Consider the following 21,165-nt stretch of genomic DNA (forward strand, 5'->3'; position numbering starts at 1 on the left):
GGACATATTCATAAAAAGAATGGTCACAATTGAAGCAACAGAGACTGAGATAGTACTCAAGCTCCAAAAACACTGGATCCTATACGTCCCATAATGCAACTCAAAAGCATCTTTTAGAATACACCCTGCCTCCTAAATTCCCACTTCTTTTAAATGCAGAAACTTCAGTTTGTGAGGCAGGCTCTGCGTTAAGACAAAGATGAAGTTACCCTGAAGACAATAGTTTGGAAAGCAAATAAATGTAACTTAATGTGTAAAAATCAACAACAGCAACAAGCAGAAAAAAGTCAATTTGCAAGAAAAAAATGTTTTATTCCTTGTAAACCTCACAGAGCGAGAGCACAGCCAAGGTCAGACCTGGGGAGAACAGAGCAGTGACTGTGGGCATAGAAAACAAAAAAACCAACAAAACACTTCTCTCTACTCTCAACAATCAGTTGAGCAAACAACTGACTAAACTGTAATTTCACAACATTTCTTTTTCCCCTCAGGAGCCAATGAAAGCAATCTGAGCGGGGAAAAAAAGCGTCTCCATATACAGCTGGTGAAAACCACACGCACAACGATGACCATTTCAGATGATGGTGAAACCACATCAGACTTAAGCGATTTTTCTCCCTGCAGGAAAAGAACAATACTACCAGAAACAGGAGGAAGGAAAACTGCTTTAAAAACAGCCACTTCCCCAACAGTTGCAAATACTGTAACATTCACAAAAAAAGAAATGTGACTTTCTAGTCCCTTACTTTTAACTACACAGTCTACTACAAACAGGTGACCGCTTTCTCTACCTGCTTAACAGAAACTTTCATGAAGTGATATTCAACTGGGTATTTTTGAAAAACACATCAGCCAATGTATTTGCAGTACATTCTTGAACACTTTACTAGAGAAACTAGCATTCCCAGTCTTGGCACACGAACTGAAGTGGAGGATCAATTAAGTAAAAATCATGAATCAGCCATATTAAAAGTTGGCATTTCCAAAGCTTTGTTTTCATTGCACAGTCCATCTTTACAGTTTTCCCTTTCCAACAGCAAGTGTTTCCTACAGTGCAACTTTAAATTGTGAAATCAAAAAGAATAAAAAGGGGGCAGCAGCTAAACCGAGGGATTTGGGGTTTAACAGCAGTAGAGATGAGCTTCTGTGGGTGGACATGTGACGAGCTGGAATCCTGTAAATGGTAGACTCTGTGGTGGCTAACATCATGTCCCCATACTGAACAGGCAAACGGGAGTATAATTAATTAAGTGCAGTCTAATATATCCCTTAAATGTGACTTAAGTAAGGAGCAAAGCTGCCCTCAAGTGGACGCGATGGATCAGCTTCCCTACCAGTTTGGTAGTTAGTAGGGAGCCCAAAATCAGCACCTGAAGGCAACTTTGTCCCTGTATACTAGGCGAGGTCAAATTCTTATCCTTTCCAGCTTAGCCAGATGTTTCACAACTAATTTATAAGGGTTGGGCCGTATCTCATTACTCACTTTATGTCCTCAACTGAAGGCACTGTGATCACGACAACCAATGAAAGTCTTTACCGAGTACTGAATACACACACGCTTCTGTTACTGCACTATTTCCTCAACTCAAAAACTCGGCGGGGGAAGAAACCAAACTGAAGCTGAAAATTAGGAGCTGCTTTGGTTCATATCCTTTTAAGGTCTATGTTTCTGCTTATAACACGATATCTTTTCCAACTTGTTGCAAATCAACACTTCCAGCCTGTTGAAATCAACACTTGAATCTTAAAGAGTGAACAAATAGAACCACACAATACACTTTCAAAAAAAATATTTACCACCGTACCCCCAAAGCAGCCGAGAGCAGGGTTCATTCGGTGCCTTAAAAAAAAAAAAAAATTACGTAACAAGGGTGAGAGTCTGTGCCAGCTTTGCACTACATTCCTCAGGTTGTACAGATGTCGCCATACTATCTTGGGAGAAAATAATCTGTCAAAGAAATTTAGATACAAGTCAGGCTGTATGACTGTATGATAAAAAGAGAACTCTGTTTTCCAAGGTATAGGAGGCAAAAAGAATAAATCAAGCTTAAATAAGAATGAAGCTATTCCCCAGGAGCCATAGAGCAGGTAACTGGATTGCAGATGGTTGCATTGGTGGTGGTAAGGGAGAGCAACACCCTTGAGATGAAGATACACACCCGAATCTGTGAGGTTTCACTAGACACTTAAGAGAAGAAAAAAAAAAAACTGCAACTTCCTAGTTGACATGTGATGTCCGTTTAAAGTTTTTTTTGTCTTTTGTTTTAACTACAACAAATAACAGTCACACAATACAACATCCTTCTGACCTGGCAAAGGAGAAAAAATAAAAACCAGAGAAAAACAACGTTCTCAGCAGCCAACGTGCCGAGCAGATTGGAAGGTGTTGGGTCTGCAGGAAAAAATTTTAAATAAAAATGCCGGGAGGATGGAGGCTGGAGAGGGCGGGACGAAGCGTTCACTTTTTGAGTGGCTGGTAAACGGAGGCGTTGGGGTCTAGGCCGGAGGGATTGGTGTCCATGAACTTGGAGGAGTAGTGGGGGGCCACGGGGGACATGTTGCTGGTGTCGGCTGTGTAGGAGATGCTGGGCATGACGGCCATCACTTCGGCTATCTTCTGCTTCAGATCTTTTATCTCCTGGTCCTTCTGCAGGATCTGACCTGAAATCAGACACAAACAGGTCGGTATGAGCACACATACACAGGTTTTTTTGGGATTGAACCGTATTTTCAAAGTATCACGTGTGAATAAATATTGGGAGCACGGATATCAGTCTGACCTTGTGCAATCTCCAGCTGTCTCTTGGCGTCTCCCAGCGCAGAGAAGAGGTCCAGTTTGATCCTGGTCTCTGCACTCAGACTGTTCTCCAGGTGCTGGGTCTTGTCCTGCATGGCTGACAGCGCCGACATCAGCACCTCTGTGTCTTTTTCATTCTCCTTATATTTATGAAGCTCCTGCGAGATGAAAGAGAACAGATACAGTTATGTTAAAGTCAGAGTCTGTGTTTGGATGCTTTAGCAAACTGGTGACAGCAAAGGGACAGAGCAAATTTGATTCATTTTTATAACTGATGTGTGCAGAATTTCATTCAGTGCTGCATGAAAAACGAATGATGAAGAATCCCTGGTATTAGCTTGCTCTGGGGCCCTAGAAATGGGACAGGCCTCTGAGAAATGCTCCATCACTTCTGTCTTTTGTGAAGCTTTTTCACACTTTTGGGAACTTTCTCACTAGCTACTTGATGCACCGACAAAAGCAGAACTGGCGATCTACACAAGACTGCGATAGGTTCCAGGAATCCAAACGTTCATGAATTGCTGAGCAGAAGCAAAGAGCTTCTGAATAAAGTGTAACCCCACTACTGCACCAAACAAAAAGCACTACACGTGACCAAATGAACAAAGAAACAAGTGCATTAAAACACAATAATAATTGAAAAACGTTACTGCACCTGATGCTGACCGTTCATATAAACACTTACATTTATTTTATAAAAATATAACCTTACCTGAACTTTCAATTCAAGCTCTCTGATCTGGTCCTCCTTTAGCTTGATGTCCATTGTTAGCTTCTTACACTCTGTTTCTAATTCAGTGATTCGCCGCCGCAGCGTGTCTGTGCACTCCCCTCTGAAAAACGGGGTAAAAAAAAAAATTTATATTGGCTTTATTATAATAAACAGATGACAGCTTAAAGAAACAAGCAACAAGTCAGAGGTCAAATGTTTATGGAAAACTACATTTCAAATGTATGTCAGATGTGCACCTACCTGGATGCTGCTGCTAGTGCTACGGCTCTGGCTGCTGTCGCCTCCTCTAACTTCTTTCGCTTCTTTTCGTCTGCGAGCTGTTTCTCGGCGTTGGCTCGAGCCTCCTGCTCTGCTTTGAGCCTCTTCTCCAGTTGGCCCACTGACTGTTTGTCCTTTTGCTTTGCCTGCACAGCATTATGGAGCCTGCAAGTGCACGGACACACATGGGATAAAACGGCAAATGAACAAGTAAATACAGGGTGTCAGGATCAGTATTTCTTACCATGGCTGTATGTATCCATGACTTTTTATTTGAGCAGTCCATACAAATGGTGATTTAAAAAAAAAAAAAAAAAAAAAAAAAAGCCTTCCCCACTCTGAGGAACTTCTCTAGCAGACATGTCCAAGTTAAAAATGCACTTGTGTTTAAAGTTATATTATATCTCTCTCTACAGCCTTGAGCATCCCGATGTCCCAGTTATTAGTGATCCAAAATCAAAAAAGGATCACCAGTGTGACTTTTCTTTAATACAACGAATACAAGCCCCACTCACTTGTTCTGCAGCAGCTCATTCTCCTGGCGCAGTTGGCCCAGCTCAGTGCGTATGGTGCGCTCAGCGCTGCCCAGCGAGCCTATCTGGCTGCGCAGGTCCTGCTCAACCTGCCGGCTGGCCTGCAGGTCCGCCTTCAACTTTTTAACATCCTGCTCCAATCTGTCCCGGGTGGAAGAGGGAACAGAGGAGAGGCACATTGACATGCTGCTTCTATGGCATTCAACATGATTTATATACTGAAGTTTCATAAACAGTACATCAACACATGTAGGCTGTTGAGGATACATCAATCCAGATATTGTGGCCTAATGGTCCAACCATGTATTAATTATTGCTGCAGCCAAAGCAGGTTCATATTCAATCTATACAGGTTTATAAATAAAATAACCACGAAAACTACACATTTGCTGTATGCTTCTCAGTGTTGCATAAATGGTGTTGGCCTACATTCTGAATTGAAAGTGGGAAAAGAAAGCTTCATAACCATTTTCATGTCTACCACTAGGAGGACAGAATATCCTAAGTCCTAGTCAAACTGTCTGCATTATTTGTGAGAGCCTTGAGAGAAGACTCCCTTAAAACATGATCTGTTATTAAATAAAAATTCTAGTTGTTGTGCCTGTGAGTCAAATTGACAATTCAGTGATCAAACTGATCAGAATAGAGCATGATTCAGGACATTTTTGATGGATCTGTTTAGGCTAGGCAACCTGGTGCACTCCATAAAAAAAGACCGGAACCATTTAGTTTTGTGAGTGAAGCATAACAATCAATACATAAAAATAAAAAAAACCAAGGCTGCCAAAGAGTTTCAGGTAATGATTTGCCAGAGTAAAGCAGCAAGCTATCCAAACCCAAAAAGCACATCTCATGCCATGAAATTTCTGCTATAAGATGAAAGGCTTTGAACTTTAGTATTCTGTTTGTGCTGGAGATGAGAGGTTGCCCAAACCCCGTTCACAGCTTTTATGCCAAAACAGATCTACAGTGACACTGTTGACCAGAGATATTATACTAAATACCATAAGGCTATATGACACTACAAAACATTATAAGAAACGATCAAACGTCAGCCTATGATGCAGGCTGTATTTTCCTAATGCAGTGCTCTTCAGTTGTGAAAGATTTGGAATACTTTACGAAATGCAATGTAGGTCGGGTTTAAGTGTGCACACTGCAACTGTATTACATGGGGGGGGAATCAATAAAGAATATGATTGTATTTGTCGTGATATCTGTATCAGGATCAAGGGAAATAATGCCCTTCTTACCTAACAAGTGCTTCTGGCTTACTCAGCTGGTTGTTGGGGATGCAGTTGTCTGTGGGATCCCTGTGGGAGCCACCCGTTGTCCCCTTCCCCACCGCTAACTTGTGCTTCTTCTCGTTCTTCCCAGAGGAAGAGGAGGATGATGATGGTGGTGGTGCAGAGGAGGGCACGCTACCGTTGGTAGCACTGTGGCCGCGGGGCGAGGAGTTGAGCGTCGCGGCGTTGCTGCTCGCATTTTTGTAGTTTTTGGAGGAGGACGAGGACGAGGAGGAGCAAGAGGAATTGTTGTCCTCTTTGAGCAACAGGTTCTCTGTGCTGCCCAGCTCTGTGGTCAGTCTCTTGTTGTTCATATGGTTCTCCATATACTCCATCTCTTGGAGTTTAGAGTCCGTTGATGATGGCAGGATGCTGTTGCTGTTGTGCTGCTTTTTAGCCTCCCCGCCGCCCCTTCCTTCTTTCCCTTTTTCCCTATACTCTAACTCCGGCAGTGATGCCGATGTCTTTTTATTGGCTGGGGCGCCATTCTGTGACACTGGAGGTGTGTCTACTTCAGATATTCCTTTAGCTGCTGCTGCTGCTGCTGCTGATGTGTGAATAAAGAGGGAAGTGAAGGGTATACATATTATTTATGAATCATGACTTTTTTTTGGATTAGTTGGCCAATGAAAAATCCTTTGCTGGCTGCAATTATGAAAATTAATTCCACTAATGCCTTGCTCTACGAGCTCCATTCAAATCTTTGCCTAATCAAACCCAATGAGCAGAGCCTCTTGATCATTATGTGCATGGTGTGTTTGTTTAAACTGCTGGGCAGGTACATCTTCAACCACAGACTTTGGCTAGGGAGGGAAATGCTGCAAATGTACGTTGGACAACATTGCAAATTTCCCCGCTGCGGGACTAATAAAGGATTATCTTATCTTATTCATGACAAACCAACATAAACTTGATAAAAGCCTAGTTGTGATCTAAAAAAAAGTACCATTTCCAGGGTCAAATCACATGAAACAAAAAAAAAACCCCACTATATGCCAATTTGAGGAAATTGTTTAACGAATCAAATAATGTGATTTTATTGTTCAGTCCTAGTAGATGGTGTATGTGAGTTTCACATTTCCTGACATACATTCATTCATATATATATATATATATATATATATATATATATATATATATATATATATACACACACGTGTTTGAATCTCACCGTCTTCTGCTTCTCGCTCTTGCCTCTGAAGCATCTGTTGCTCTGGAGGCAGCGCCTGTTGCAGAAGCTGCATGTAAAACTCATTCTCCTTCTGTACCTCCTTCTGCTTCCGTAGGCGCATCTTATAGCTCACGTAGCTCTTGAAGCCGAAGCCCAGCGTGACCACTGGGTAGCCAATGCTATAGAGATGGACACAAGAAGTACACTCGTATAAGTCTACTGTTGGGTCACATATCAAAAAAGTACCGATTCTATAAACACTACTACAAAAATACACTTGAGTTATCAATTATTTAGAATTCTTTATTACCAGCCATGAAAGCATTGCTGGTATTGAAATCTTTAAGCAAACATACAGTTTTCTGTGGCGCAAAAAAAATGTGTTTGACCATGGCACAGCAAATGTCTCCACACTTCCTACTAGTACAATAAAGCACGAGCCTTAAACTGATTTATCATGAAAATTAGGAAACGTAAGAAAAAGAGAGGCATGAGGCCCACCACATAATCAATCATGTGACATCATTGACTTTATGTAGTATGAAGATATGAATGAAGCGGTGTGAAAGTTCTGATTAGTAAATGTAATGCTGTCTCCACATTATTCCTCTCCACCATGCTGACATGCCTTTCAGTCGTAACGTGCCTGTCAAGGACAGCGTTCTAGCTGGTTAAAACAGGAACAGTGGCTCACCAGTGTGCAGCAAAAGGACGACACAAGTCCACGTGGAAATTCTTCACGTCTTTGAATCTGATGGCTGCCTCTATGTACACAAAGAGTATCCATAGAGACACTGTGGGGAGACAGACACCTCTCTCTGAAAAACAAAATGCAGGACAAAGATGTTATAAATGGCCATTGAACATCACTATGAGTACTACCTGAGTGCAGTTTTTGGCACTCATTGCTATGGACATTGCGTCCATAGCAATGAGTGCCAAAAACTGGGAAAGTTGGCACTGAGTGCTTGGTCATTGTTTACTTATTCTTTCATTAAACATTGCTTAAATCACTATTTTATAGTGTAGTCAGATAAAGCTCTTTAATGTCCGTCTGTGTTACAACAACGCATCTGAGCATATCAATGTCACAGAAAACCTTTTGAGGAAAAATGGACACTCAGTCCTGCTTTCAAGCAAAAACAGCTGACCACCAGATGATGTGGCAACCAATTTCAGTGTCCCAAACAAACTTTATAGAACACAGCCATTGTAGGGTCTTAATGGACTCTGTCATCCCCGTGCTGTGAGCCCATGCCGTGCTCTTGATCACATCTAGCAGATCGCGCTTGTTGTCTTATATGATTTATATTTTTGTCTGCGGTCTAAGGGTGAATAGTCCAGCCATCCAAAATACCACTCTCGCCAGTGTACTGAAATTTGCCAACAATGTGAGATGTCTTCCGATAAAACAGCAACTGTTGTTGTCACGGGAGAGTAAAGACCTGGGGTCTCGTTCCTTAAACACTTCTTAGGATCCACTCGTAAGTACGAAGGAGGAAATGAACGTACGGTAAAAAAGATTGTGATTTATAAAACCTTGCCTGCCAGTGCGCAATACATTTGTCTAAATCCCAAATCAACCTTTTCATGTCAAATCTAAACGTTGCTTTACACAATCCTTATGTGCAGGTGGTGAAGATTTGCCAGGTGAGGTAACAGGAGAAGGTGTGTGACCGTCACCGTGGTTACACCTCTGCTGCAGTGAGCTCTGGTACTTGCTTTGGATAGCCGTTTCCAGTTTGTCTGTGTACAGTGTGATTTATCAGTTCCATCCGTGCCAATTGAATAAATGAATAAAGTTGTATTCACTGTGATTTTACTCACAAGTACTTCATGAAGATTAAAATCATAGAGAGCAGAGAGCGCTGATAAATATTAAGCGAAATTTGATTTTCAGGTTTGAGTTGGTTTATATCTTATACAATTGAAAGGTGGTAATGGAGTAGTTTCAGCTCACCAGTACAAGCACAAATGGTTTAAATGTTTAAATGATTATGATAAAGAGGATCTATAAGTGATGTGAAATGAATTAAATGTGTGGGAAGAATCATGATTATGTCTTATGATGCCGCTAATAGTTCATTTCCGCATTCTAGCTTTAATTCACCACCTCAACCGCGTCGCCAATTCCCTGTGTCTCCAAAATGTTAGTAGGCATGGCTCAGCTATTCTATACAGGTGTGCACATTCTCCCGTCAAGTTTGTATTTTATAGATCACAACTTTTGCGAGGGGAGGGGCGTACGCCTCTTTCAGGCCCACCCCTGATCAACACAGGCCTGTGTAGACCATCATTCTAAAGCAAACCTTTAACTTCTCTACACCGTTCATAAGTCTTTATGGTAGCACCATTACCTCTGAACACACTGGATGGTAAGGACACAGACACTACCCATAGTCTCCCTGGCTGCAATAAACGGAAAGACATTTTCACCGACAGGCTGAGGAGTGCTAAGAGATATTAATACGACATTGAATATCACTTTCTGGAGGGGTCAGAAAGTGACTGGGAACCACTCTGTGTTGCTCCCTCCCCCAACTGGCACTAGGACTTCCATCTGACACCCAGCCTTCAGTCAACGCAGGGGCATACGGCTAAATCAGACGGACAACTAATCCGCAGAGTGCAGCTCACTTACACACCATGCAAAATTCTAAGAAGCAAGTCTCTTTGTAAATAACATAACTGCACAACACTTTTCACAAGTGGTTTTCCCCGAAACAATAAGTGGAACAACAACAACACTAAATATAGCAAGTTCTAACAATGTGTGTGGTCTATTACTTAACAGAATTATCTATCTTAATAGACCATCTTGAATATACACAGAACTTCCTTCCTTCTTCTTTGTATTGCTTTTTTGCATTGTTAAACAGAACTAATGTAGAGACAAATGAGACCGTTGTTGGAGCAGAAGCCAAGTTAATCACAGGCATTATCCAGTGTTAATACTAACAAATATCAAGACACCTAAGCATTGGAGGGCCTTACCTGTGTGCCAAACATACTGCACCCATACATAAGTACTGGCAGCGAAGAACAGCCATTGCACTGGGATGAATAGGAGGCAAATGATGTCCGAGGTAAACGCCACACACACAAAGAATACTGAGAAGGCCTGTAGGAGAGATGAGACGTGGTTATGATAATGATAAACCAGAAATATATGCAGCAAGGAAAAATGCAGGTTGTTGTTTGTACCCATTCATGTTTCATGCATACAACCTAAAACATTGCCTTGAAAAGAAAAATGTTTCCAGGGTAACAACCAGCCTTAAGATGTTAGACATCAGTTCACAGAAGGGTTGGCTACCATATCTTCCATCCATTATAATGGGAGTGATCTAAGTCAGGGTGATTAAAAACTATACCACATTATTGAATTATATCACCATGAATGGTCTGCGTATATTACATTTTTGTTTCTCTTTTTCCGCATATCTGTGAGAAACAGACACACCAACAAACAAACACCTACACAATGCATTTCAATGAGAACAAGCTGTACAGCATCAATAATGGACCCACTGCAAATTGAAACTATGATAGTTTAACATTAGCATACTAAATATAGATAACAGGAACACCAATGACCTGCGTGCCTGATCAGATCGGTCAGATTAGAGTTCTGATGCTATGAGGCAGCAAACACGGTAAAGACAGGAAAGAGCCCTACTGTACACGCATGATCTGATCTGAAATGTGCTGTCCATTGTACACCTGCACCAGCAGGCTCTGCCTAAAATATTTACAGCTGCTCTTTCCTGTTAATTCATCCCTGGTGAATTCAAGTCGTACCTTTGCCTTTTGTTTGGGATTGGCTGTCTCAGAAGCAATGTTACAATCTTGTGGGTTATTCTATGGCTCTGAGGGGATACAGTCAGAGTCCTGAGTCTACACTATCACTACCACTGATTATGTTTAGGCCTACGTGCATGCAAGAAGTCACATTATTGGGAGAAATCAGATAGGACAAGACATCTTTGAATCAAAGCTTACATATGTTCATTTCATATCTGTTACATAATGCTACGGCAATAAGTCATTTACATTTAGATGGAAGCATTTTGACAGATAATGCAGTGAAACTACAGATTGTGTAGTGTGAGACACTGTTTGCAGGTGTCTGTATTTTACGAATAAATACTTGTAGCAATTGACAAACATTGGTAGGCCTTTTTTATCTTTCAGGTTTAGCCTGATTTTGGATCCTATACTTTGGATACAAAGTAGCTCCACTTGGGGTATGAATGTTTCCTTTTATCTCACCACACTGCTATGTAGCTTCTGTGAACCGCTTCTGTTAAACGCTTCTTGTTAACGTGACATTAAGAAATCATGTTACCGCAGAAGGGCAACAATGACTTGGTTACTTAAATTCACATGAAAATGCAGTGACTGTGACAGCAGCACTATGGTGCTGATAATTTAAGTCCATATTTATAGCACTTCTGTACTTGCATGTTTACGTGAAACATCTATAACTTGAGTGTTGAACAGCATAAAAATTTTAAAAAAAAAATAATGTCTATGCTCTTTCTTGACCTTTATGAAATCATAATAAAAAGAATTACAAAAAAAACACACAGCCACTCACCAGCCCCTGGTATCTAAAGGAGTCGTATACACTCCGGATGAAGAGCCAGAATGGCCAGAGGTACTCAAACCTGAACTCGAGTACAAAGTCTGCCAGCAGCACCAGTGCCCACACCACCAGGAACTTCAGGTATAGGAAGGTACTGAAAATGATAAGAAACATTGGATCACATGAAATGTTTCGGAACACAAATACACTACAACATCGAAGAGTGTACTTTACATCGGCAATGGGATTTTTTTGTTAACACGAATGGGAGTCATATTTAGCCAGAACATATTTAACAGTAAATATGTGGCAAATCATCACTAAGTCAATGCATTGAACGAGATTCTGCTTTAATGTAAGTGTGTGTGTGTGTGTGTGTGTGTGTGTGTGTGTGTGTGTGTGTGTGTGTGTGTGTGTGTGTGTGAATCAAGTGAAGGTTGCATGTCTGGCGCCTGTTGCTGACAGATGAAATGCCTGTGTGCATTGCACTTATTATAAGAGGCTGATGTTAGAAAATGTAACTGCATACATACAGAACAAGTTCACGGAAATGTAAGAGACTCGTTAAGACATTCTTGAAAAGGTCCATGTAGTTACTCGACGTGTGCTTCTGTGATTAAGCTTTGAATATTTGGACTTGGCAACCCATGCTGAACTCAGTAAATACTTTTGTGGGCATTACATTTACTCACAGAATGTGTTCATGTTTTGGTTTTTTCTTAGTGACATCATTCCACTCAAGTTAAACATCATAGATACATTGGATTTCTTCTTGTTAGAACACTGAGACCCAGAAAGTGACACAGCAGGGGTGTCCTCTGACCTCACAGCAGGGGTGTTTGCTGCTCAATAATTCAAAGAACTGCCCCAAATCTCTACAGGTCTGGATGCCACGTGTGAAACCAGGGACCTTTAACGTTTGGTCCATCAGGGGAAGTCACAACTGTTACCTGTCAGGTGTGACTGTGAAGGACAGCTTTGAAGTCAGACTGCAGTCCACTCATGTTTACACCCTGGTGAGGTTAGAAACAACCAGACAAAGCTGGTGTGTTGTGTTGGCTAGCTAACACAAGCCAACACAAGCTAAGCATGTGTGAACCAACGTGGTTGAACAGTGGATTTAATAACCCCATAAATACATCCTATCCACACAGCCCCGTGGCCAGGAGAGACACCTGGTGACATGCATCAAAACAGGCTGTGTTTGGGGCCTAGCGCTGCGGCTAGCTTAGCCGCTAACGCAGCCTGCTAATACACACCCACAACACACACTGAGCTAGGCTAGCTGGGCTAACAGGCTGGTCCTGTGGTGTCCGCGGGGCCGTGGGGACGCGTCGCCCCGGCTCAGTGCCCCCGTGGGGAGCAGCCCTCCGCCGGGCTCCTCGTGGGTTACCTGCCGTAGATGCCCTCGGTGATCCGGTTCCGTTTCGCCGGCCGTCGGAGCTTGCTGCAGTCCGCATTGCGCCGCTTCATCCTCCCCCCCTTGGCTTTGGCCCTCGAGCAACCACTGCAGTGTTATCCAGTGTTGGTGTGTGTGTGTGCGGACAGATGTGATACATGAAGAGCCTGCTGTGTGTGTCTGTGTTGTTATTATCCCCCCGCTGCAAACAAAGAAATAAATAAAGCACTCTCTGCTCGGGACCTCCTCCTCTGCTGTCAGCGCAGACTCAGTACGACAGCACAGCCAGCGCGGTGACGCAGACGCTGCCTGTGCAACGTCATCACGTCGGACCAATCAGATGTCTGTTTAGCAATCGGTCATCGCTGATTGACCAATGAGCGCATCGCGGGGGCGGGTTTTGCCTTTGCTTTATTATTAACAGAAACTATTACATTACATTACATTACAGTCATTTAGCAGACGCTTTTATCCAAAGAGACTTACAATAAGTGTATTCAACATAGGTGTTCAAGAGAACTACTAGTCACCAGAAGTCATAAGTGCATCTCCTTTCTTAAACAAGCATCTAAGAGCATAAACCAGAGCAAAAGTACAATTGCATTTTTTTTCCTTTGTTTTCTTGTTGTTTATAATGTATTTTTATTATAAATCATATCTTGTAAAAATGCTTTTTCAACAATATTTCATACCATATGTATTTTCTTTTTGTATTCGTTATAGTATTGTGATTTTTTTAAATATTATATAGGTGGAGGCTTCAAATAAGCCCAGTGGGCTTTCTGCCTCTTCCTGTACTGTAATATAATTTATTAATAATGTTTTTTATATTTTTCAATTGTGCAAATAAACTAAACTAAACTAAACTAAACTAAACTAAACAGTGCAGAAACAAACTAATACGAATACAATAAGTGCAACAAACTAATACGAATACAATAAGTGCTAAGTGGAAGGCTCAGGGTAGTACTTCTTGAGTATATTCAATTAGCCAGTTAATGCTTACTGTCTAGATGTTGTCTAAATATGGTAGCCTACTATTAAAGGCTTATAATGCTGCATTTTATTCTGGCCCTCTTCATGGAAAGAGTGCTTCATTTGTGTTGTTTTAAGGGGCTGCATTGTTGCTGTCTGGCTGATATGACTAAAGAGTTTTTCCTTAAGCATCGAAATAAATGTCCCTGATGACCAGTCATTAACTGGGTCGAGGCCTTTGAATCAACCCACTCCACCGAGTTGTAAAATGTTAACGATACTGACTGATATCAGGCAAAATGAGTCAGCCAAGAATGACGAGTTTGTGCCAAGCAGCTGATGAATACGAAAAGATGTGCATGTGTTTTGGGTGGCGCCCTGCTCGAAGCGCTGCATCAGTTGGAGGAGAAGTGCGCAGGGAACGTCTCCAATGGCTCCTCAGTACGCACCGAGTCTGCGATCCCGTCTGGCACCTTTGCTTATTTTTCTGCAGACAGGCTTCATCGTCATTTTTGCCCTTTACGTTGAGATCGACAGCAGTACAAAAGCAGATGGGACTACTTTCAGCAGCTTTTACCCAGGTAGGCATAAGTAGTTAGATTGGCATAAGTAGTTAGATTGTAAAGGGGGTCAGGTGGTGAGACAATGGGGGTTGAAAGGTGAATAACTCATCAATGAAACATCATTTTGAACTTATTTTGGTTCTTTTAAAAGCTAAACATTAGTAGAATCAATGAGTAAGGGGAGGGGCGGCAGTTGTTAGGCAGTGATAAGATCAAACTGTTTTTGGTTCTTTAGTAAAGGATGCCTTGGGTTGTCTTTTGAAAAAAAAACTGGAATGACTATAGTATAGAACTTTATTGTGATTCAAGTATCTGACAGTTGTTGTTTTTTTAAAGCCTTTACTATTTCCTTTCTTTTGCAGAGTTCCAGGATGTGAATGTGATGGTGATTCTAGGTTTTGGCTTCTTGTGCACTTTTCTAGTGCGATATGGTTTCAGTGCCTCTGGATTTAACCTCCTTGTAGCCGTCATGGCCACCCAATGGGCTATCATACTCAATGGATTTGAGTCCTGGTATTACAGTGGAAAGATCAGGGCAAATTTGAGAAGGTACGTCACCGGCTGAGGCAATCATTTTCCCACTATAATTTTCTGTCACACATCTGTTTGAACAAATGATCTCTACTGAATCAATTTGTCCCAGTATCTACAGCTTGTATAGCAAAAAAAAAAAAATACACCTAATGTATTAAACAACAATAAAACTCATAAATTGATTTTTTTAAGTCAATGGTCAATGTTTTGATACAGCTTAGTGGTTGCTGAGATGTGCGCAGCCTCTGCCCTCATTTCAATTGGAGCCGTGCAGGGGAAGACCAACCTTGTCCAACTCGTTCTCATCGCCCTGCTGGAGGTGTCAGGGTTCGTCCTGAATAAATGGGTCCTCCAGACTCTGCTAAAGGTGAGCAACTTTCAACCGTGGGTTTCACCTTTACATCAGTTCTTCAGGGCATGTACATTCCCTTCATACATAATGCAGTATGTAGAAAATTTGCTTAGTATGATGTTTTCTTACTCTAGGTCCCGGCGGTGAACTGCATCATGCTGCTTCACATCTTCGGCGCTTTCTTTGGACTCACGCTGACCTGGTTCCTGTTTCGGAAAGGATCCCTGCAGCCATTTGAAAAAGAGAAGTTTGACCACCAAACAGGATTATTCTCCATGCTGGGTAAGGCGTAGGCTCTGTTTTTCTGATGTTGCTGCTAGATTGGGTTTTGTTGGTTGGATTAGCAAATGGGATTGCTCAACTGGAGATTTAAGATCAAACCCTGCATGTGTAAGAATCCACTCTAAAGAGGAATCTGAATCCGATGTTCTCTGTTCTCCAGGGTCTGTGTTTCTCTGGATGTTTTGGCCCAGTTTTAATTCAGTCCTTGTGGACAGTGGCTCTCCTGGGAGGAAGCTGGGGGCCGTGTGCAGCACCTACCTGGCCCTGGCTGTCAGTGCTGTAACAGCAGCTGCTATGTCTGTGCTCTCCAGCCCCAAGGGAAAACTCAGCCCGGTATTGTAACACTTGATATGTTGACACCACATGATGCTCTTCCAAAAACAGAGTCATAATTGGCTGTAGTGATTTTTTTTATCTGTTTAAGTACCACGTGACTCAAAAGAAAATCGTATCAATCTGTGAGCTTATTACCAATAAGATCTACTTTATAATGGGGCGTATTTCTCAACTCTTCTGTCAGATCCATTTGCAGTCATGCATCTTTGCTGGTGGCGTTGCTGTTGGGGTTTCCATGTCAGCAGTTCATCAGCCGTGGGAAGCAATGACAATCGGATTCACCGCTGCTGTTGTCTCAACCATTGGAATGCGATATCTCAAGGTTACGATCACCACGTACCCTTTACGGAATAAAGTCTGTACATAACAGCTCATCATAAATCCTTATTTTCCAGATGCACATGCTGCTTGCATTTGAGTGCCATGACACCTGTGCTGTCCTGAGCACACACGGACTCCCTGGTGTACTGGGATGGCTAGCACATCTCCTCCTCCAGATCAAAGCCAGTGATGATCCCACAACGTAAGAACGCAACTGTCTTTCGATTGCATCGCAGCAAAAACAAAAACAAAAGGTGCAACACCCTGTTTAACTGGTCCTTTTATTTCGTAGGGCTACCCGGTTCGCTGTATTTCACATTTGTACTCTCCTCATCACCATCACTCTCAGTCTGTCCATGGGAATCATAACAGGTAAGTCTCCTCTCTAGTAAGGCTTCCATTATTTACAGTCTGGCACAATCAATCTAGAAGACAGAAGGTCCATTCTTAATTATTCAGACGCAACAGAATGAAATCAGCAGTGAAATGTGACCGAACACATAAATTACTTTAGGTTTTCAGTATTTTAGTGAAATGCAGAGGTCACCTCTTTTCTATAGTGTGTAACAATAAACAGGTTGACAACCACAGGTGTATATCTACACTGTATTATGAGATAGACTTGCCATTTGTAAGCTTTCCTAATTTTTTTTAATGTCATTGTTTGAAGGGCTCCTACTCAAGTGGAAATTCTGGAGAACGCCTCAAGACAAGAAATGTTTTGATGACCAGGCTTTTTGGGAGGTAAGCAGTAAAGACTTCATCTTCTTACATCAAATATCTAGCTGAACATAATTCTATATCTGCTCGAAAAGATCAATTATAGAGATTGACAATGATACTAAACAGTAATGGACTTGATATTGTATTGTGCTATGCCGTACTTGAAAAGGTAAAATCTTAAATTAACACTGGCCAAAATATTTTCATGTTTTGCAGTTTCCCCATCTTATCGTGCACAAGTAAGAGGACGAAGTAAGAAGTGGACCAAGTGTGATCCCGGAAGAACAAACTATTTTTGGTGGTCATTCATGTCAATGTATAGAATTTCATACAGTTTATCCTACTTACATGTAAAGTAGTTATTAATAGTAGATGTTTTTTATGTGTGAAAGATTGGGATACAAAAATTAAAATCAAAATCGAGCTGGAACAGTGGAAGCATGAATGCAAGACTCATTTTCTGCCAGGTATGTCTCTGTTTAATGCTGCCATGGTCGTCAGAAACTGACCTCATGGTTTGGATGTTACACAAGCAGATGGGTTGCAGTGAAAAACAAATATTCCAGTACATTTATAACAAGCTACAATTGTCAAACCTTTGTTTACATCATGTCAGCAGTGTTAGCTAATTAGCCGTCAACAATAAATCTGGATGACTGCAAAGGGTCAGAGCTGACATATTGTTATCTTAGGAAACACACAAACAACCCTATATGGTTACTTTCAGTAAATGTGTACAGTATTATGAAATATTGCCCTCAATGATATTTTGTACCATAATAATTTATGCTGTTTCCATTTAAAAGACTGTTCAAATTGAAGGATGCTATAAAAGTAAATACACCCAAAGAAAAAGTGGACAGTTCAGAGACGTAAAGCTTCCAAAATACGTTTTGTTATACATACGTTTTAAACGATTATAACATGGCTACAGAGTCTGAGTGCAAATAGACACATTAAAATATGATGTGCCACATTTGAAAATATTCAAAACTTTTGAGGAAACTATGAAAACTTGTGCTTAGTTATGATCTAGCCATTATACAGCAAACAATATAAATTAAACATGTTAATTTGAAAGCTAAAAAAGGTGTTTATATAAAGTGAATAACCACTAAAGCATCTTGTTTCATACAATATAGAAAGCAGAGTGTACAAACAGTGGACATGACGACAGTCCGTTACTGCCACAGATCCTCCGTACGTCCAAACTTGAACACCAATCCCCTGATCAGAGTACAGGAAGATAGTATAAGAAAAATATTTCCACAAAACACCTTTGCTGAGGTGAAAGCATGAGTTTGATGTAAGACGCTGCTGAGGAGCACCAACTTACCCGAAGAAAATGAATGCATTTTGGAAGAAAATGGCAATGCCAGGGTACACGACAGGCTTTTCTGCAAGAAACAACAGATTTACACCTTTCAAAACGAGGCTGCCTTTATAATTTGACAGAGTAGCACATTTAATAAATGAAGAGCTGTTAGTGGTGGGACTGTACAACATTTTGCTTGGTTTATAAAAATACATGTAAATTAAGTTAAGGCATCATTCTCTTTTATCTCTGCAACTTTCAAAACACACACTTCTAAGTTGCTCAATACTGTGAAACGCCTCACAAAGTCACACCCCAAAACTGATTACTGTCAGTCAGTGCAAGTTGCCAGAAAGAAACGGACTTACGAGGCACTACGAATCCTCCAAACAGAATCCACATAGAGGCAATGAGGGAGCCAAAAGCCAGCATGAAGCCGATGAAGAGCCACACTCGAGCGCCTGCAAAACAGAGATAAGAAAGGGTGCGTTATTAGGTCACGCCACACAGCGATTTTATATGGGCTTGTTTTTTATTACATGTATATCATAGTGGTGAAACAAGAAAACCGTCTCAAATAAGAAACCAGATGTGGCGGTATTAAAATATCAAGTGAAGAAACCATCATTATAAATGGGAAAAATGATACGTTTGTGGGGAAGTATCTATACAGCGGTATAGAAAATGTCCTCATATCCCATCATACACACCTGTCTGTCCAATGCAGCCTTCACTGTAGCTGTCTCCTCTCACTTGGCCATTTGAAACAGCATTTATCCTGGATGTGTCCAATGAGATTATAAAAAAACAATAATTACACACATATCCGAAGCTACTTTTACCTGATTGCCTATGTTGACAGACCCCATGGTAATAACTGGATACGATAAGTTTGTCTGTTCCTTAGACTGTAAGAAGATATAAGCATTTTGAAGGCCTCAACTCAGAAACTGGAGCAAGTAACGAGCTGGGAAATAGCAACATAAGCAAAACATTACCATCACCAGGTCCTTTACTTGGTGTTTCAGAAGCTTTCAGCCCCTTACCATGGCCCTTGAGTTGCTTAGTTGTCATGGAGACGGTTAGGTTGGTGAAAGATTGAAAAAGGCCAGCCACATCTGACACCAGAGACCATTCTTGAACAGAGACGGGGGGGTAACGACAACCTACCTCCCCAACATACGGCCACCAGCTCTCACATGACTCCACACTCAGGTCACATGATAACAACTACAGCATCGCTGAGAAAGGCCTGGAGATGGGGCTTAAAGCTAAAGAAACACCAAATAATTGAAACTTGTGAGGCGACTGTTTTGTCAAACGTTTTCCTGTGTGCAGAAACAGTGTGCGCGTCTTACATGAGAAAGGCCACTGTCGCGATGACCCCACAGGTGTGATAGGCGTGATGAAACAGGCCATCATCAGGATACTTCACTGCGGCATCGATGATGATCCACCAACCAGTGAAGAACTGCAACAAGAGGAGGACAAAAGGTGTAATACATCTGAATCATGGTCACTTAAATCATGAGCCCACAGCTCTGCATGCAGTCATACTAATGAATAACTAGAGGCAAACACACACCAGGAAGACAAATCAGTGCATGTGTATCTGCCTGTATCCAACACAATCAGGGTCATACCAGAACTCCAGCAGCCACAGATGCAATGGTGTTTCTTCTCTCTCCCCAGTCCACATTGCACTCGCAGTCTCCGCACCGGATCCCGTCCAGGAAGCCTGACATGTCTGAGAGAAAGGGCGTCACGTTATAATCTCTGTGTGGATGATGCTCGTTCAACAATCACATGCTATGGACACATTATAGCACCAGGACACACGCCTACGGGGCGGGGGAGGCTCACAGTTGCTACAGACAGTGGGTGAACACAGGCCTGTGTGGGCTCGTTGGATCCTTTTGTTCATCGCTTTGGCACAAGCAAACATTTCCTTGAAGGTTTATTTTTTTTTGCTACGAAGTTGCTAAAAAATAACATCTTTACTGAAAACACCACAGCAGGGCCGAGCTGGAAAGCAGGCCTCGTGAGAATGACTGTGCTGTAACGTGAATGTCACTGTTTACAGGGTTTCTTACCTTTTTATTTTCGTTTTCTCCCCTCGATAAGCCCGACTTTGCTTCCGATAGAGCTCAGTCACGCACATGCGCAGTTCGTTCTCACTGCTGGAGGAGGGAGGCGCTGCTGCATTCACGTGTTGTGGAGAAAATGGGAAGTTGTGCAACATTACAAGGGAATAAATTAAGATAAACTAAAATAATCCTTTATTAGTCCCGCAGCGGGGAAATGTACAGGATTACAGCAGCAGAGATATAGTGAAACAAGGTACATAGTAGAAAAAACAAACAAGTATTTTAGATAAGTAAGTAAGAAAAATGAAAAAATCCACAATAACTAAAAAAAAAAAATAGATCTTATAAATACAGACAGGATAAGATAAGATAAGATAAGATAAGATCACATAAAATAATCCTTTATTAGTCCCGCAGCGGGGAAATGTACAGGATTACAGCAGCATAGGTTATAGTGCAAACAAGAGACATAGTAAAATAAAAACAAGATAAAATAAAATAAAAAACAAGTATTATAAATAAGCAATAAAAACAGTAAAGAATCCACAATAACTGAAATATTATATGTACAGACAGAAAAATAATATATATATATATATATATAATAATAATTATAGTTATAGTTATAGTATTGCACAGGTTTTCAAGTGTTTTGTTTGGTGGTCTACTGGGTCTACTGGGATTTCATTCCTGCTGACAGCAGCAGGAATGAAGGACTTGCAGTACCTCTCCTTCACACACCGGGGGTGAAGCAGCCGGTGGCTGAAGGAGCTGCACAGAGCTGCCAGGGCGTCCTGCATGGGGTGGGAGAGGTTGTCCATCAGGGATGCTAGCTTGGCCATCATCCTCCTGTCTCCCACCACCTCCACCGTATCCAGTGGACACACCAGCACACTGCTGGCCTTCCTGACA

General features: G+C 41.5%; 3 protein-coding genes across 5 annotated transcripts; 1 reads left to right on the top strand and 2 right to left on the bottom strand.

Moving 5' to 3' along the window:
- Window positions 1-297: 297 nt before the first annotated feature.
- On the bottom strand, window positions 298-13,062 carry maco1b (macoilin 1b). 2 transcript variants are annotated; one of them, XM_054613605.1, is made up of 11 exons: window positions 12,760-13,062; window positions 11,379-11,520; window positions 9,773-9,899; window positions 7,473-7,596; window positions 6,779-6,957; window positions 5,575-6,151; window positions 4,304-4,462; window positions 3,771-3,953; window positions 3,510-3,630; window positions 2,781-2,955; window positions 298-2,661 (listed from the first exon to the last, which is right to left on the bottom strand). In XM_054613605.1, exons 1-11 carry the CDS (start codon window positions 12,837-12,839, stop codon window positions 2,459-2,461), a joined length of 2,070 nt encoding a protein of 689 aa, XP_054469580.1. In that variant the 5' UTR covers window positions 12,840-13,062; the 3' UTR covers window positions 298-2,458. The 2 variants fall into 2 exon arrangements, with proteins under 2 accessions (XP_054469580.1, XP_054469579.1); XM_054613604.1 differs by having other exon boundaries at window positions 5,575-6,154.
- Window positions 13,063-14,147: 1,085 nt separating this feature from the next.
- On the top strand, window positions 14,148-17,222 carry rhd (Rh blood group, D antigen). Its single transcript, XM_054613335.1, has 10 exons — window positions 14,148-14,321; window positions 14,666-14,852; window positions 15,054-15,204; window positions 15,324-15,471; window positions 15,632-15,804; window positions 15,992-16,129; window positions 16,203-16,330; window positions 16,421-16,500; window positions 16,799-16,872; window positions 17,068-17,222. Exons 1-10 carry the CDS (start codon window positions 14,171-14,173, stop codon window positions 17,092-17,094), a joined length of 1,257 nt encoding a protein of 418 aa, XP_054469310.1. The 5' UTR covers window positions 14,148-14,170; the 3' UTR covers window positions 17,095-17,222.
- An 83-nt stretch (window positions 17,223-17,305) lies between these two features.
- tmem50a (transmembrane protein 50A) lies at window positions 17,306-20,366 on the bottom strand. 2 transcript variants are annotated; one of them, XM_054613337.1, is made up of 7 exons: window positions 20,260-20,366; window positions 19,810-19,913; window positions 19,525-19,637; window positions 18,877-18,944; window positions 18,535-18,627; window positions 18,188-18,248; window positions 17,307-18,078 (listed from the first exon to the last, which is right to left on the bottom strand). In XM_054613337.1, the coding sequence occupies exons 2-7, from the start codon at window positions 19,909-19,911 to the stop codon at window positions 18,033-18,035; spliced, it is 483 nt and encodes a 160-aa protein (XP_054469312.1). In that variant the 5' UTR covers window positions 19,912-19,913; window positions 20,260-20,366; the 3' UTR covers window positions 17,307-18,032. The 2 variants fall into 2 exon arrangements, with proteins under 2 accessions (XP_054469311.1, XP_054469312.1); XM_054613336.1 differs by lacking the exon at window positions 20,260-20,366 and having other exon boundaries at window positions 17,306-18,078; window positions 19,810-19,934.
- Window positions 20,367-21,165: the final 799 nt, after the last annotated feature.

The sequence above is a fragment of the Anoplopoma fimbria genome, chromosome 15, assembly GCF_027596085.1.
Source record: "Anoplopoma fimbria isolate UVic2021 breed Golden Eagle Sablefish chromosome 15, Afim_UVic_2022, whole genome shotgun sequence".
NCBI lineage: Eukaryota > Metazoa > Chordata > Actinopteri > Perciformes > Anoplopomatidae > Anoplopoma > Anoplopoma fimbria.